The 15854-nt window shown below is 35.2% G+C and overlaps 1 protein-coding gene across 2 annotated transcripts in view; it reads left to right on the forward strand.

The window, feature by feature from the left end:
• The window catches only part of LOC150098263 (uncharacterized), a 258364-nt gene that overhangs the window by 129514 nt on the left and 112996 nt on the right, over positions 1–15854 (forward strand). For both annotated transcript variants that reach the window (XM_090406219.1, XM_090406220.1), the window contains exon 8: positions 3406–3537. In XM_090406219.1, coding sequence (XP_090262345.1) covers positions 3406–3537 — 132 coding nt within the window. The remainder of the gene's footprint in view (positions 1–3405; positions 3538–15854) is intronic.

Raw genomic sequence — 15854 nt, forward strand, 5'->3', positions numbered from 1 at the left:
CATAAAATGCTACTGGAATGAGACCTCCATGTAGCCTTTTACAGAATGTGGACAACTCACCACTAGGGTTTCAAACCTGTTATCTTATCCCAACCTTCCACCGGCTTCGTAACTTGACTTTCCATCATAATTTCCATAAATTACACTGCTAATAAATCACATCTTATGTGATTTATTAGCAGAGTGCTAATCCAGGTATTAGCACTCTGCTAACAAATACTCAGCAGATACTAACAAATGAGGGGGATGTGCTGAGTTTAGATTTAGAAGTTAGCATTAGTGAGAATGAGAATTTAGAGTTTCCACTTGGTTATAATTTAAACTTGCCAAGTAATGATATTCTTATTTAATCCTTTATCCAAATGTAAACAAAATTTGCACGTGAAGTATCTTCACAACTATGCTCCTTATAATTTCACATCAGTTGCTTCGTAACTAAATTATAACCGAGTGAAAAAAAACTTTCTACAACTTTCTCTGATCCAGAATATTTTAATAATAGGGTGATACACCGTTTCATTACTTGTATATGAGTTATATATGAGTTGTTGTTAACTGCCTAGAATCTCAGCAGAAACTTCTTTTAATAGGAAATGGTTCTAGTAAATATGCAGACTTAATAACCTTTATAGGCAAACATTGTGCCTCCCAGTCACTAGCCTTAGGTTGCTAATCTTCATTCAGTTTGATTCATATGACCCAGACAAGATGCCCGATTTCTAATTAGATACTTGTTAATACAATGACTTTCAGCTAATCTTTCTTGTTTTACTTCTAACCAACCTGTGCCTTGCCACATTCTGTGAGTCTTCTCCTTGTGGACTTTTTTCTGTCTTCTTTTCTTTTCTCTCTCAGCTATGAAGTCCTCTCAAACAGTCTGACAGCATCTTTATATTGCTGTTTTCCCATGGACCATGTGACTTGATTTGAATGGGACAGCATGCTTTCTGTGAAAGGTAGCACTGTCACAAGATGTGATTTGTTAATTCTTTGTCACTTAACATGCAAATAACATTTGTGAGATGTCAGTCATACAGAAATAATTTTAGTCATCCTATGGTCTTCAGCCTTTTGCAACTGGGTTGCTAGCATCCTCTTTGATTGCTCACAACATATCATGGTAAATGGTTTCCTTTCTCTTTCCCCACCAAGGCATAAGTACCCTAGGACTGTTCTTTCACCCATTCTTTTTTGTTTTTCTTTCTTTTTTCCAATACATAAATTACATAAGTGACCTACTCTCACTTCAAATCCTGTTTATAGCTAAATTATGCTAATGCAGAATCATCATCTATTACAAATGCTTGAAATTATGATCTCCTTCCTGTTCTTCAATGAGGTGAGGATAACCTTGTGAACTTCAAAGCCATTTGAATGGGACAGCATGCTCTCTGTGAAAGGCAGCACAGAAACTTTCCATCATAATTTTCATCAAGAAAGTTCTCACATCACTTCTTATTTCGACTGACCTTCACCTCCATCCTTTCCTAGCATGACCATCTCTCAGCCATAGCTTCTGCAGCTGCCAAAAAACTGTGTACTTTGCCACATAAGGTACTACTTATCACCTATACAACTGCTCACACTTTATAAATCCCAAATCTGTCTAATTGAGGTATACTTGTCATAAAATTTGGGATGGTACGCATTGCTTAATGATTTTCAGAAGAGAGCAGTCAGATTAATTAAGGATCTCTCTCTCTCACAGAATCACTTCATTCCTCTCTCACAAATGTACAGTTTCTGCTTTATGGCAACTTTGATAGTCAGTTCCCTGTAGAATTGGCCACTATTGTTCCTCTACTTTCTTCAAAAAAACATAAGAATAAGAATAGCTGATGGTCGTCATCATCCATTTATCCTCCAAATTTATCAAACCAATTTCTTTTTCTTTCATTCCACTTACTTCTGTTCTCTGAAACAACCTCCCTCACTGTTTATTCCATAAAGACTACAACCTTCAGCTGATTACAAAAACATCAACAAATTTCTTTTTGCCCTGTTATCCACACTTGGCACTGATGTGTTGTAGGTCTTCATATGTTTTAAACAAATAAATAAATAAAAGATGCTATTGTTCACATAATGAGTACTCACTGTGCCCACAACAGCTCTGCAGTGGCAGCATTGTGTGAAATGGTGCAAGCACCACTGGACACACAATGCAGCCACTGCAGATGTGTTTTATAATCTGGAAATTAGGGAATAAATAGCGAGGGAGGTTGTTTCATAAAACAGAAGTGGATGGAATGAAAGAAGAAGAAATTGGTTCGGCTACCACTGCAGATGTGTTTTATAACCTGGAAATTAGGGAATAGATAGCGAGGGAGGTTGTTTCATAAAACAGAAGTAGAAGAAAAAATTGGTTCGATAAATTTGGAGGGTAAATAAATGATGACCAGCAGCTGTTCTTGTTCTTATGATTTTTTGAAGAAAGTAGAGGAAAAATAGTGGCCAATTCTACAGGGAAGAACTGACTATCAAAGTCGTCATAAGGCAGAAATTGTACATTTGTGAGAGAGGAATAAAGTGAACTTCTGAAGGGTGTTATCGGTAGGGTGACCATACATCCTGATTTGGCTAGGACTGTCTCTGTTTAATCATGTTGCCCTTGCATCCAATATGATTTAGCATTTGTCCCATTTTTTTACTTTTTTTTTAAATTTATTTTAAGATACAGAAACAGGCTGCTGTACCAGCCCATTAATATCATATTGCAAAAAATACTTTCTTCAGAAGAATACTAGTGACACTGTTTTAGAAATAGATATTCCAGTAAACTGATTAAAGTATGTGAATATTTACCAAGAACATTTATTTTGCTTATGTTACTTTTTAATGTTTAGATAATTAATATAACAAGGTTTTTTTATTATTATTATTTTGCTTTAATGTACATACAGACATACATTGTTTTTATTTTCTTTACAAAGAATTTTATTTTTGAAAATAATTTTAATTGAACTATTTTATAGGTCCAGCATGTTAGTCGATAAATAAATATTTCAAAATATTATATAATTTTAATTTTTAATTATTTACCCCCCACCAAACACACACACACTCAAAAATGTCCCAGTTTAGATGATAAATTATGTGGTCACCCTATTGATGACATTTTGCATTATATGGAAGATGATTAGAGAATAAGGAGCATCTCTCTGGAAGTTAAAGGGATGATGGCTACATTGTTTTTTCTTGTAGAGCAGTGAGTGAATGGAACAGTTTGTCTGTTAAAGTGGTGAACATCTAGTGTGAATGAGTCTGAGAGATGGTATGACAGCTGGTGTGGGTGATATAGTCTCCTTTGATGAATCCTTGATGCCCTGAAGGTCTCTGATAATAATAGTAATATAATTCATCTATTTTAAAACATCGTTCATGCGATTTATTCTTCTATTGCAGTCTGATCAGCAGCAGCAAGGATTATTCCGTCCATTTGAAGTAGTGAAAGATATGAAAGTTGCTCCTACAGTTCCTCACTATTCATTGGTTAGGTTTAACCGAGAAGTTTTGGAATTCCATTTATTGCATCAGGTATTTTTGTGTATTGTTTTCCTGTAATCATTTAAATTAAATGGAAATATTTGACAGAATGTGCCCTCTAAAATGTGTTATAATGGATTAAATTAATTTAATTGAAATGTAAATTGAAAATTTCATTTTTTTTTTTTTTTTAATAATTTCAAATCCATAGTGGCATTGTGGCTGTCACACAATAGTTTTTGAATCCTTCACTAATCAGGATGGTAATCTCACACCAGACAGTGAAAGTAATCTATCACAAACATTCTTGTCCTTTTAGGATCTGTTAGTTGAAAAGTGGATATGCTATTCACTTACCAAACTAGGCCAATGCTGTACTCTAGTTCAACAGAATCCTAATGGTTATCTCATGTTTTAGTAAAAATTTGAATAATAGTTTAGCACTTGTAAAACAAGATTTCACCACTTATTCTGAAGACATTTTCAGAGAAAGAGTGTGTACGCTAAGATGTGGCATAACAACATTAAGATGACGATGAACATTAAGTGTTTACAACTTGCATCTTGATCACAGCTGTAATATAGGAGAATACACAATTAGAGTTCTGAAGAACCGTGAGTGATTATTAACATTTACTACACTGAAATGAGTATACTAACATTCAGGAAAGTTTCTTGTGACATTTCTCAGTATTTTGTGTTGGCATACCACCCAGTGATAATTTTATAATTTATATATTAACATAGTTTATGGTAGTATTACATTGGAAATGTATGATAATATGATGCTATTGTCCATGGAAAGAATTAAAATTCTTTTTAATTCTTTAAAAAATCCAAAACTCCTTAGCAGCCCTTCATGCTTTTAAGAATTGCTTCACCAGCCATCAAGAAATACTTAGAGACATAGCAAAAAAAATAAACAAACTACATAATGATTTTGAAATAATTTTCCAATGGATTCCATCCCATGTAGGATTAAAGGGAAATGAAACTGCAAATGAAGTAGCAAAAATGGCTGCAACATCAAGTGATATCACAGATTTTTGATCTTTTTAAAACTACTCAAAAAGAAAACATAAAAAGAATGATTCTCCAGGACATGACTCACCACTGGTATTCAGCAGAAAAGCCAGGAGCTACCATCAACTCCAAGTTTAATCGCGGTGCCACTACATTGATCTCTCGCCTCAAGACCGGCTACAAAAGACCAATCAAGTTTAGCAATGGCATAAGTCTTCCCCATCTGCAAAATCTGTAACATCTAGGAAGCATCACCAATGCATTTACTAACTTGTATGAATATTTCTAAATGTGAACTTTATAACAACCCAGAAAAGGTGCTGTATAAAATACATGAATTTGATCTATATGATCTGGTGTGATAATACCATGGGATTTAAAAAAAAAAAAAATCATAATGCAGTTCTGGTAAACATTCTAGTAAAGCACCTGTATTATTAAACTACTTGTATAGAATTTATTGCCTTTTATCAGCAAGTTAAAGCAATGGAGAAGGTTATCAACAGTCATCTTGTTCAACAGCTTGAGAACTGATATCTATTTAGTGACTACCAGATGGATTGCATCACTTGGACCTATTCCATGGAAAGGTTTGAGCAACCTCTGCCATTGTTCTTGGCATCTCCTAGGCTTTTGATAAGGTCTGGCATCAACAGTTTCTCAACAAGACTTACCTCTCAACGCTGGTGTCCCTTGGGGCTCTGTCATTTTACCCACTCTCTTCTGATTTATATAAACGATCTGCTCTCATTGACTGCAAACCTGTTCACAGTTTTGCCAGTTATAGCACTCCACTTGTCTTCCTCATGTGACAAGCTTTGCAGGGCTCAAACATCTCATGCTTCAAGATCATCTATAAAAAGTGCCATAAACACTGATCTTTGCAGTGAAAGCAATCTAGTCAACTTCAATGCATCCAAAATGCAGTTTTGCTTGTTTTCCTTTAAAAAAATCTCATATCTTCTCCACTTACTTTTGATAATGCTCAGCTCAGCAGTCAAGACCAAATCTCTTTTCTCAGACTGGCTCTAACTCCAAACCTTTCCTGTCACAATCATATCATTTCAGTAGCATGAACAACTTCTAAAACACTTGTCATTATTTTCCACTCAGGATGGTACTTCTCTGCTGAACAGTTACTTACTCTGCATAAACCACAAATCCAACCAGCATTGGAATACTGCTTGCATGTATAGAGCAGTAAAGTAGTAAAATAATAAAGAACCTAAGACTACCCTAAAAATTCTTGATGTTCAGAAAAGAGCAGTTCAGTTGATAAATGCCACATCTCTTCTATAGATATTTCCATGGTCATTGTTCAGCAGAGCTGGCATCTATTATGTCACTGATTTCTGCCAGACCGACAGGAACTCATGCTACAGCTGCTCAACATCCATTTACAGTTAACCTGTATACTCACTGAACCTGCTACTCCCAGTTATCTTTCCTTCCTTCCATCCCAATTCTGTGGAAGTCTCCCTTATGAAACATTTCCAAAGGACTACAGTCTTCAACAGTTCAAGAAACAGGTCAACAGATTACTCTATTTCTGATCTTTCCCTCATGTATGGATAAATATTAAAAAATAAAAAAGTTAAAGGAAGAAGTTCAAAGCAGGCCAGAATCCTCTTGTTTCATGATTTCACTTTATAAGGATAATCTCTATTCAGTATGCAGTAGTCAAAATGTCCACTTCAAAAATGAAATAGTAAAAAACAAATAAGCTCTGCATGCCTGGGTGTGTACAGTATGGTCAAAAAAAAAGTACCTAATAACTACAATATATGTTATGGAGTAAATGTGTGTGTGTGTGTGTGTGTGTGTGTGTGTGGCTCCATAAATAAAAATCCACACATGGTTTAGTAATTGGTGCACCTCATTCTTTCAGGAAATCTTTCAAGATACTCTTCAGTGTTATGACTGAATCATACATGAACCACATATATCTGCTCCACACCAAAGGAATGTTATTGAGCACATCACAGATGATGTTTTCTACTAGGTTGTTTAGGAATTTTACAATACAAAAGTTCTGTAAGACTGTTTGGCAAAACATTAAGCCATATTAATCTCATTTATTATGCCTACCCATATATTGATGGAGAACTGCTGCTGATGTCATGACCTACATGTGACAAACACCTACATGTGGATTGATTTTGATTACTTTTGATTGGTTCACATGTGTTTGTTGTGATAATTGCAAATGCCATCTTGAGTGAACATTGCTTTGGTTTGAAAAGCATGCAAGAGAGAGAGAGAGAGAAATCATTAGTCCTTCAACAATAGTGTACAAGCCACTAACAAAATACCAGTTAACAGTAATGAGCATCTGATAAAAGTGTTTGAACTTGTGGAAATGGTATGGTAAAGCTGATTTTCATATAGGAACCTTCATATAGCTGTTTGTGAGACATCCATACATTCTGTGACACTAGATGCAGTATGTTTTAAGGGTATTCAAGTTCTTCAATGTTTTTTCCCAAATAAAATATAGCAAAATCACTTGTAGCAGGACAGATCATACTGTCATTTCAAGAAGCATATTTCTTAACAGATTATTATAATTCCACAACAACAACAACACGAGCAACCAGACTATTATGCATCTTGCACCATCAGATTTCACAGTTGGAACGATGCACATCGATGCCTGGCAGAAAACATTCTTCCAGGCATCGATCATACCCATAGTTACTAACTCACATTTGGATGAAAAGCCAGTCTCATGAAGAATTTCTGCCCTCCTAGAAACTCATGTTTTTCATCCCCCAAAAAATAAACCAGCTAGAACACACTCTCTCTCTCTCTCTCTCATACTGTCCTCACAGTTTACTCGCTTCAGACAACTCCAGATAGCCTAGATACTTGCTCACTTGATTGAGAAGGATGCATTATGGGAGTGCTTAAGGGTCAAAGCTGTATAACTGAGAGGAGACCTCCATATTGCCTTAAGAGGAACTTGGATCCGACTAGGGCTTCTGACCTAATGTCCAATCCTGACCTTGTCATGGTGCATCCTGTTAGGTATCTACCTGGATATTGAATAAATGAGGATGAGCTGGCAATTTGGGAATTAGCCAACCAAATTGTATTCTTATTAGCATAAATCACAATGCAAAATGATAGTACAACATGACAGAATTTCATGCCAGCTAGGGTGTCACCTGGTTAAACAAGACCTCCTGTTGTTTCCTCCAGTGGAACAGATCCTGACTCAACATCCCCAGAGTTCAAAGAAATGGAACTAGCAGAAGAATTGGATAAGTACCAGATTGACCTAATAGGGGTGACTGAAACAAAAAAGACAAACTGGCAGATCTTTCTAAGCAAAAAATACAGAATGTTATACTCAGGCAATAACAATCAGGGAAAAGAAGGGTTAGCCATAGTATTAAACACTAAATATGACAATAATCTTCTTGAATTTCAGGCAATATCAAGTAGAGTGATGTGGACAAATATCAGAATGGGAACTGGAAAATGAGACTTATTTGTGCCTATCCCACAGAAGGTTTGACTAAGGTAGAAGTGGAGGAAATTTTGAAAGCTTTAGAGAAAGCAACTGACACCATAAAAAATGAAAAGTTGGTTTTCGGGGATCTAAATAGCAGAGTAGGAAATGAATGTCAGACATACAGAAATATTTTAGGAAATTTGGAGAAAAATGCAAAGCTAATAATAAAGGCAAGTACCTGTTGGATATATACTCAGGACATGGACTGGTTATTACTAATACAATGCTACAACATAAAAATGTGTATAATTCCAATAGAGAGAAGAGGCAAGGAATGAGAAAAGTCTAATTGACTGTTATTGTTGATAACGATGTTTTCTCACTGGTGCAGGACACTAGAGTGTACAAAGGATTTCAAATTGAAAGTTATCACCATTTAGTCTTGAGTAGGATAAAATTGAATTTCATATTGAAAAGAAGAACATGTAAGAAAGTTTTAAAGCAAATAAAAGTTAAGTAGCTCTCAGATGTGAACTGTAGACTAAAATACACAAACATTATTCAAGAAAAAAATGAAAGAGTTTGAGGACAGGAACCAAACGTTGGAAATTCATTGGCAAATTCTGAAGAAAACATTGATTGATTCAGCCAGAGAGGCATGTTGTGAGGTTGTCTACAAAGATAGAAAAATCATAACTCCATGGTGGACACAGTGAGTTAAAGAGGCAGTGAAAGAAAAGAAGAAAGCATATCGAAACTTCTTGGCAAATAAGTCAGCTTGTGCTCTCAGAAAATATAGAGACAAATGTAAGAAAGCTAAACCCTGTATAAAACTAGCTAAACAGTAGTCATTGGAAGAAATTGGTAAGAACATAGAAAATAAATATCAGGAAGGTGGCAAAATTTTCTGGAGGCTGTTGAAAAAGGTCAGAAATGGAGGAAATAGTGCTGTAAAGGATTTGGAGATTATAAAGGTAACATGAAAACTGGAGAAAAAGATATCATTGACGTATGGAGTAATTACTTCAAAAAATTGTTAATGAAACAAGCAATGACAGCACAGTAGTAAAAAAACACTCAACAGGCATGCAATCAGAATACATATCCAAACTTGAAGTAGAGAAAGCCATCAAAAGCCTGAAATGTGGAAAGGAAGTAGAAGTACATTATATTTGTCCAGAAATGATCAAGTAGGGAGATATAAAAGATTTGCAATAGTTGCACTGCATAGTTCAGAAGGCCTGGACAGAGGGACGAATCCCAGATGATTGAAGTAGAGTTCTCATAGTATCCATGTATAAAAATGGAAACAAAACTGAATGTGTGAATTACAGAGATATTTCCCCACTCGGTGTTCCTGGTAAGATTTATGTATACTTAAGAAACAGTTGAGAAGGATTGTGGAAGGGAAGCTTGGTGAAGAACAAGCTGGATTCATGTAAAATAGAGGCTGTCAGTATCAGATTTTCACTTTACCAAGGTGCCAAGAGAAAAGCTATTCAAAAACGCTACAGTTGCATGGTGTCAATTGGGAATTAAATCATGCAATGTTTAGTTTCTTTCAGTTGTAAGTCAGCAGCTAGAATTGAAGGAAGTACAGGAAGATAGTTTGATGTGAGATCTGGTGTCAGACAAGGATATATATTATCCCCCCTCTGTTATTCATTATCTATATGGATCACATTATGAAGGAAAGCAGTATTAAACCTGATATCAAAATTGGAGATGTTAATCTCAGCTCTTTACTTATGTAGATGATGTTATACTTTTAATTAAATCCACTACAAGATTCCCTAACTAAATTGAATAACTGTTGTATTAAATTTGGTATGAAACAATAATAAGACAATCACAATGAAAACATGCAGAAATACTGAAAATATCAACTGCACCGTGAATGGAGAACCTGTAGAACAAGTAAAACATTTCAGCTACCTAGCACAATTTTTAGTGAAGATGGTAAATTAAATATAGAAATACAGAACAGAATTAACAAAATTGGTATGGTCAGAAGTCAATAAATTTATATGAAATAAGAGGAAATTAGTCAAAACACTAAAGTAGCTGTATACAAGACAGTGGTCAGGCCAATTTTAATTTATTTAACTTATGGATCTGAGAGCTGGGTTAGAAACAAAACTCTTGAAAAAAGAGTAGAGACCGCAGATATGAGTCTTGAGAAAGATTAGGGCCATGAGCAAATGGTAATATCATTAGAAATGAGGATATTAGGAAAGAACTTGATATTGTCAGCATCCAGAAATGCATTTGCAGAGCTAATCTCAGGTGGTATGGTCACTTAAACAGAATGAAATAAAACACTTGACCAAAGACTAGAGACTGCAGATATGAGAGTCCTGAGAAAGATTAGGAGCATGAACAGATGGCATCAATGGCAATATCATATTAAAAATGAGGATATTAGGAAAGAACTTGATATTGTTAGCATCCAGAAATGTGTTAATAGAGGGTGGTATGGTCACTCAAACAGAATAGGAGAAGAAAGATTAGTACAACAAGTGTTCTTTGCCAGGTTGGCAGGAAAAAGACCCAGAGGAAGACAAAGATATAGATGGATTCATATAGTAAAAGGTGCCATAGAAGACTGAAATAAAAGATCTGATAATGTTGGAGTCGTGACAGATAACAGATTTGGAGGCAAAGTGTTAATAGGAAGTTAGCAATGATGTAAGTTTTTCATGTAGTACTGTCATAAATATCCTATACACACCTTGAAGGGTATGTTTTAGGAATTTGATGAATGATGATGATGGATGCATTATGATTCATGCTGTATGGACTTCCACCACTATGATGAGAGTGTACATCGCACACTGTTGTTGTTTGATGCAGACAGCTGTTCTTCTGTTTCCATAGCGGACTGCTGCATTGTCCACCGCATTCGGAGTCATCCTATGAATATCTTTGTCTGAGATGGCACCCTGATATTTCCTTTACAATATTCAGATGTAGTTGATCTTGGATATATCATCATTGCCATCAAATTCCTGACATGTACCCTCAAGGTCTGTACAGGATATGATAGTACTACATGAAAAACTTACATCATTACTAACTTCCTATCTATAATTTTCCTCCAAATCAATCTGTTATCTGTCACGACTCCAACATTATCAGATCTTATGTTTATATATTCTAAGGCACTTTTTACTGTATCAATCCACCTATATCTTCGTCTTCTTCCTCTGGGTCTTTTTCCTGCTAATCTGCCAGAGAACACTTGTTTTGATAATCTTTCCTCTCCCATTTTGTTTAAGTGACCATATCACCTGAGATTATCTCTGCTAACACATTCCTAGTTGCTAACAATGTCAAGTTCTTTCCTAATATCCTCATTTTTAATATGATATTGCCATTGACTATCTATTCACACTCCTAATCTTTCTCAGAACTCTCCTATCTGTGGTTGCTAGTCTTTGGTCAAGTGTTTTATTTCTAACCTAGCTCTCAGGTTAAAATTGGTTGGAACACTGTCTTGTATACAGCTAATTTAGTGTTTTGACTAATTTCTCTTTTATTCCATATAAATTTATTCAATTGACTTCCTACCATATCAGCTTTGTTGATTCTATTCTGTATTTCCATACTTAATTTACCAAAATTAAGTTTGGCAAAATTGTGCCTAAGTAGCTGAAATGTTTTACTTATTCTATAGGTTCTCCATTCACAATACAATTGATATTTTCAACGTTTCGGAATATTTTCATTGTCTTTGTCTTCTTATTGCTGACATTCATATTATATCTATTACAACAGTCATTCAATTTAGTCAGGGAATCTTGCAGAACAGTTAAAAGGAGATGTTAATATATTTGCTAAGATTAACATCTCCAATTTTGATGTGAGGTTTAATACCACCTTCTTTCATAATGTGATCCATATAGATAATGAATAACAGAGGAGATAATTACATCCTTGTCTGACACCAGATTTAACATTAAACCATCTTCCTGTACCTCCCTCAATTCTAACTGCTGACTTACAACTCAAATAAAGACTAAGTATTGCTTGATATAATGCCCCACCAACACCATACAACTCTAGTGTTTTGAATAGCTTCTCTCTTGGCACCTTGTCATGTGCTTTTTCCAGATTTACAAAACTTATATATAGATCTTTGTTATATTCCCATGATTTCTCAACTATTTGTCATAAAGTGAAAATCTGATCCTGACAACTTCTATTTTTATATTGTAGCCGTGGGTTTCTGTGGTGTAGCAGTTCAAAAGAAACATTCTGGTATTGCGACAACATGTTTATTAAGATAAATAAAATAAAAAAACCAAGTTTCGTATGTCATTATTTTAATTTAATGAACAGTTAGACGACCATAACATCATAGAATGGACTATTTTGAATAATTTCTCATTTCTTGTGTTTTAAACTTTTGGTTACCTTTAATCCCTGAAGATGTAAGTCAAACAACATACGAAACTTGTCGGATTTGTTTATTTTTATTTATCTTAATAAACATGTCGCAATACCGGAATCTTTCTTTTGAACCTCTATTTTGCCTGAATCCAGAACTTTGATTTGCCTGAACTTGTTCTTCACTAAGTTTTCCTTTCACAAACTTTCACAACTGTTTTTCAAGTATACATGCATAAATCTTACCAGGAACACTCAGTAGAGAAATACCTCTGTAATTCTCACATTCAGTTTCATTTCCTTTTTATATATGGGTACTATGAGAGCTCTACTCCAATCATCTGGAATTCGTTCCACTGTAAGACTTTTATACCTCTATACTTGAGAATTTCTGGTGAATATCATCTACTCCAGCTGTATTTTCATATATCAGGCTTTTGATGGCTTTTTTTTATTTATTTCAAGTATGGATATGTATTCCTGATTTTTCGAAGTAATTACTCCGTACATCAAGGATATCTCTTTCTCCAGTTTTCATGTCTCCTTTATCATCTCCTGTTCCTCTTACAGCACTCTTTCTTCCATTTCTGAGCTTCTTCAACAACCTGCAGAAAATTTTGTCACCTTCCTGATATTTATTTTCTATGTTCTTACCAATGTCTTCCCATGCTTTTGTTTAGCTAGTTTTATACAGTGTTTAGCTTTCTTACATTTGTCTCGATATTCTCTGAGAGCACAAGCTGACTTATTTGCCAGGAACTTTCAATATGCTTTCTTCTTTTCTTTCACTGCCTCTTTAACTCCGTGTGTCTAACATGGAGTTCTGATTTTTCTATCCTTGCATACAACCTCACCACATGCCTCTCTGGCTGAATCAATCAATCAATGTTTCCTTCAGGATTTGCCACTGAATCTCCAAGGTTTGGTTCCTGTTCTCAAACTCTTTTACTTTTTATCGAATAATGTTTGTGTATTTTGGTCTACAGGAAATCCTCTATACACTCTGATTTTTCTATCCTTGCAGACAACTTCACCACATGCCTCACTGGCTAATCAATCAATCAATATTTCCTTCAGGATTTTCCACTGAATCTCCAAGGTTTGGTTCTTGTTCTCAAACTCTTTCACTTTTTCTTGAATAATATTTGTATATTTTGGTCTACAGGAAATCCTCTGTACACACTAGTGTCCTGTACCAGTGATAAAACATCACTATCAACAATAACATAGTCAATGAGACTTTTCTTATTCATTGCCTCTTCTCTCCATGTGAATTTGTGCACATTTTTATATTGAAACATGGTATTAGTAATAACCAGTCCATGTCCTGAGCAGAAATCCAACAGGTATTTGTCATTATTATTAGCTTTGCTCTTTTCTCCAAATTTTCCCAAACTGTTTGTGTATGCCTGATAATCATTTCCAACCCTGCTATTTAGTTCCCCAACAAGGACCAACTTTTCCTTTTTCATTGTGTCATTTGCTTTGTCTAAAGCCTCAAAAAATTCCTCCAATTCTACTTTAGTAGAGCCTTCTGTGGGACCATAGGCACAAATAAGCCTCATTGTCCAGTTCCCCATTCTGATATTTGCCGAAATCACTCTACTTGACACTGCCTGCCATTCACGAAGATGAGCCTCATATTTTGTGTTGAATACTATGGCTACTCCTTCTTTTCCTTGATTGTCATTGCCTGAATATAACATTTTGTATTTATTGCTCAGAAAGAGCTCACCAGTTTTTATCTTTTTTGTTTCAGTCACCCCTATTATGTTGATCTGGTACTTATCTAATTCTTCATCTAGCTCCATTTGTTTGCCATTCAGGCTTCTTATGTTGATAGTACCGATCTTTAACTCTTGTGATGTTGAGTCGGGGTGTTTTTTCAGATTTGTTCCAGTAGCTGACTTTTCGATGTTTGCCCTGGTTCCCTGGCGAAAACAATGGGGGCCTTGTTTAACCTGGCAGCCCCATAGCCAGTATAAAATTCTGGCCTGTTGTACCATCATTTAATATTGTGGTTTAAGCCATTAAGAAAACAATTTGTTCAGCTAAATCGCAGTTTGCCAGCCCATCCTTGTTTGTTCAGTATCCAGGTAGATACTGGATGCACCACGAGAAGGTTAAGATTGGACATTAGGTCAGAAGCCCCTGGTTGGTTATCTGCATTCCTTTAAAGGCTGTGTGGAGGTCTCCTCTCAGTGATACAGCTTTGACCTTTAATTACCCCATGGATATATCTCTGGTATATTATTTCAGAACAGTGTGTAGGTGAATGGCTTCTCTAAAATGCAAAGATAAAATTAGTTTTAGCATCATTGATATCATTAATTGGCTTACTGTTTGGAAAATCATCTTTATTGCTCTCTCTCTCTCTTTCTGTGTGTGTGTGTGTGTGTGTGTGTGTGTGTGTGTGTGTGTGTGTGTGTGTGTGTCAGTCCTGAGATATTTCAGTGATGTGAGTCCTCCTATTAAAAATACTATAGATGTCATGAATAAAATGAAAAACATTGTATTCCACTTAAGCAGTATTTGTATAAATTTTAGCATAGCCAAAGGCTCCCCACTATCCTATGTCTGTCCACTTTCTTGATGGTGTGCTTTAACTTCTTCCTTCTGTTCATTTCAGTCTCCTCTCTCTCCTTCAAGCCTGAAGTCTAGCTTAAATACATTAATGATTTATTTACTGTTTGTCTACCTGGCACTGAGACTCAACATATTTCTCAGCCTCCTGAAAATTCAGTATAATTGGATTAAATTTATCTTGGAATTGGATGTACTAGGGTGCCCTATTTTTCCTGCAAAATGAGGCTTCTTCCTTTCCAGTATTGAATATATCCATTATGTATTACATAATCAGTGATTATGATCTCAAGAGTAGACTTTCGTACAAACTTGAGTACATCATCTAAAGAAATGTTAGTTAAAGAAGGAATATGAAATCATATTCCTTGTTTAGTACCTGCTCATTGGGGCAAATTATTAGAGCTCTATATTTGAGGGTGCTGATAACCTCTAGTTTTTGTGTTGGTCGATGGTATGATTCTTTGTATATGTATTGGCCTGTTTGTGTTTCTGTCGGTTTGCAATAGATAGTGAAGGACAGAGAGTCTGAGAGAAGACATGACAAAGTGTGTCTAAAAAAGGAAGAGAGTTATTGTTTTCAGTCTTGATGGTTAATTAGATACTTTAATTGAAATCATTAGCCAAACCTTTATAAAAAATGGCTAAAAAAGTTCACAAGATCCTCAACAATAATGCCATTAAAAGTGAAAAAAAAAATACAAAAATGCAATAGCTATACTATAACATACATTAGGGGGATATCCAAAAAAAAAATAGAACATGACAGAAATACAGTATTAAGGCAACTTTCAAACCTCCTGCAGAATTAAAAAGTATATTGGGCTCATCCAAATTATCCTTTCCTTATCCTGCCCACCTGGACGTTTACAAAATCCAGTGCACATGCAGCTTACCCTACATAGGAGAAATGGTG

Source organism: Typopeltis vanoorti, chromosome 16 (assembly GCF_054136105.1).
Source record: "Typopeltis vanoorti isolate ZY-2024b chromosome 16, IOZ_Tvanoo_1.0, whole genome shotgun sequence".
NCBI lineage: Eukaryota > Metazoa > Arthropoda > Arachnida > Uropygi > Thelyphonidae > Typopeltis > Typopeltis vanoorti.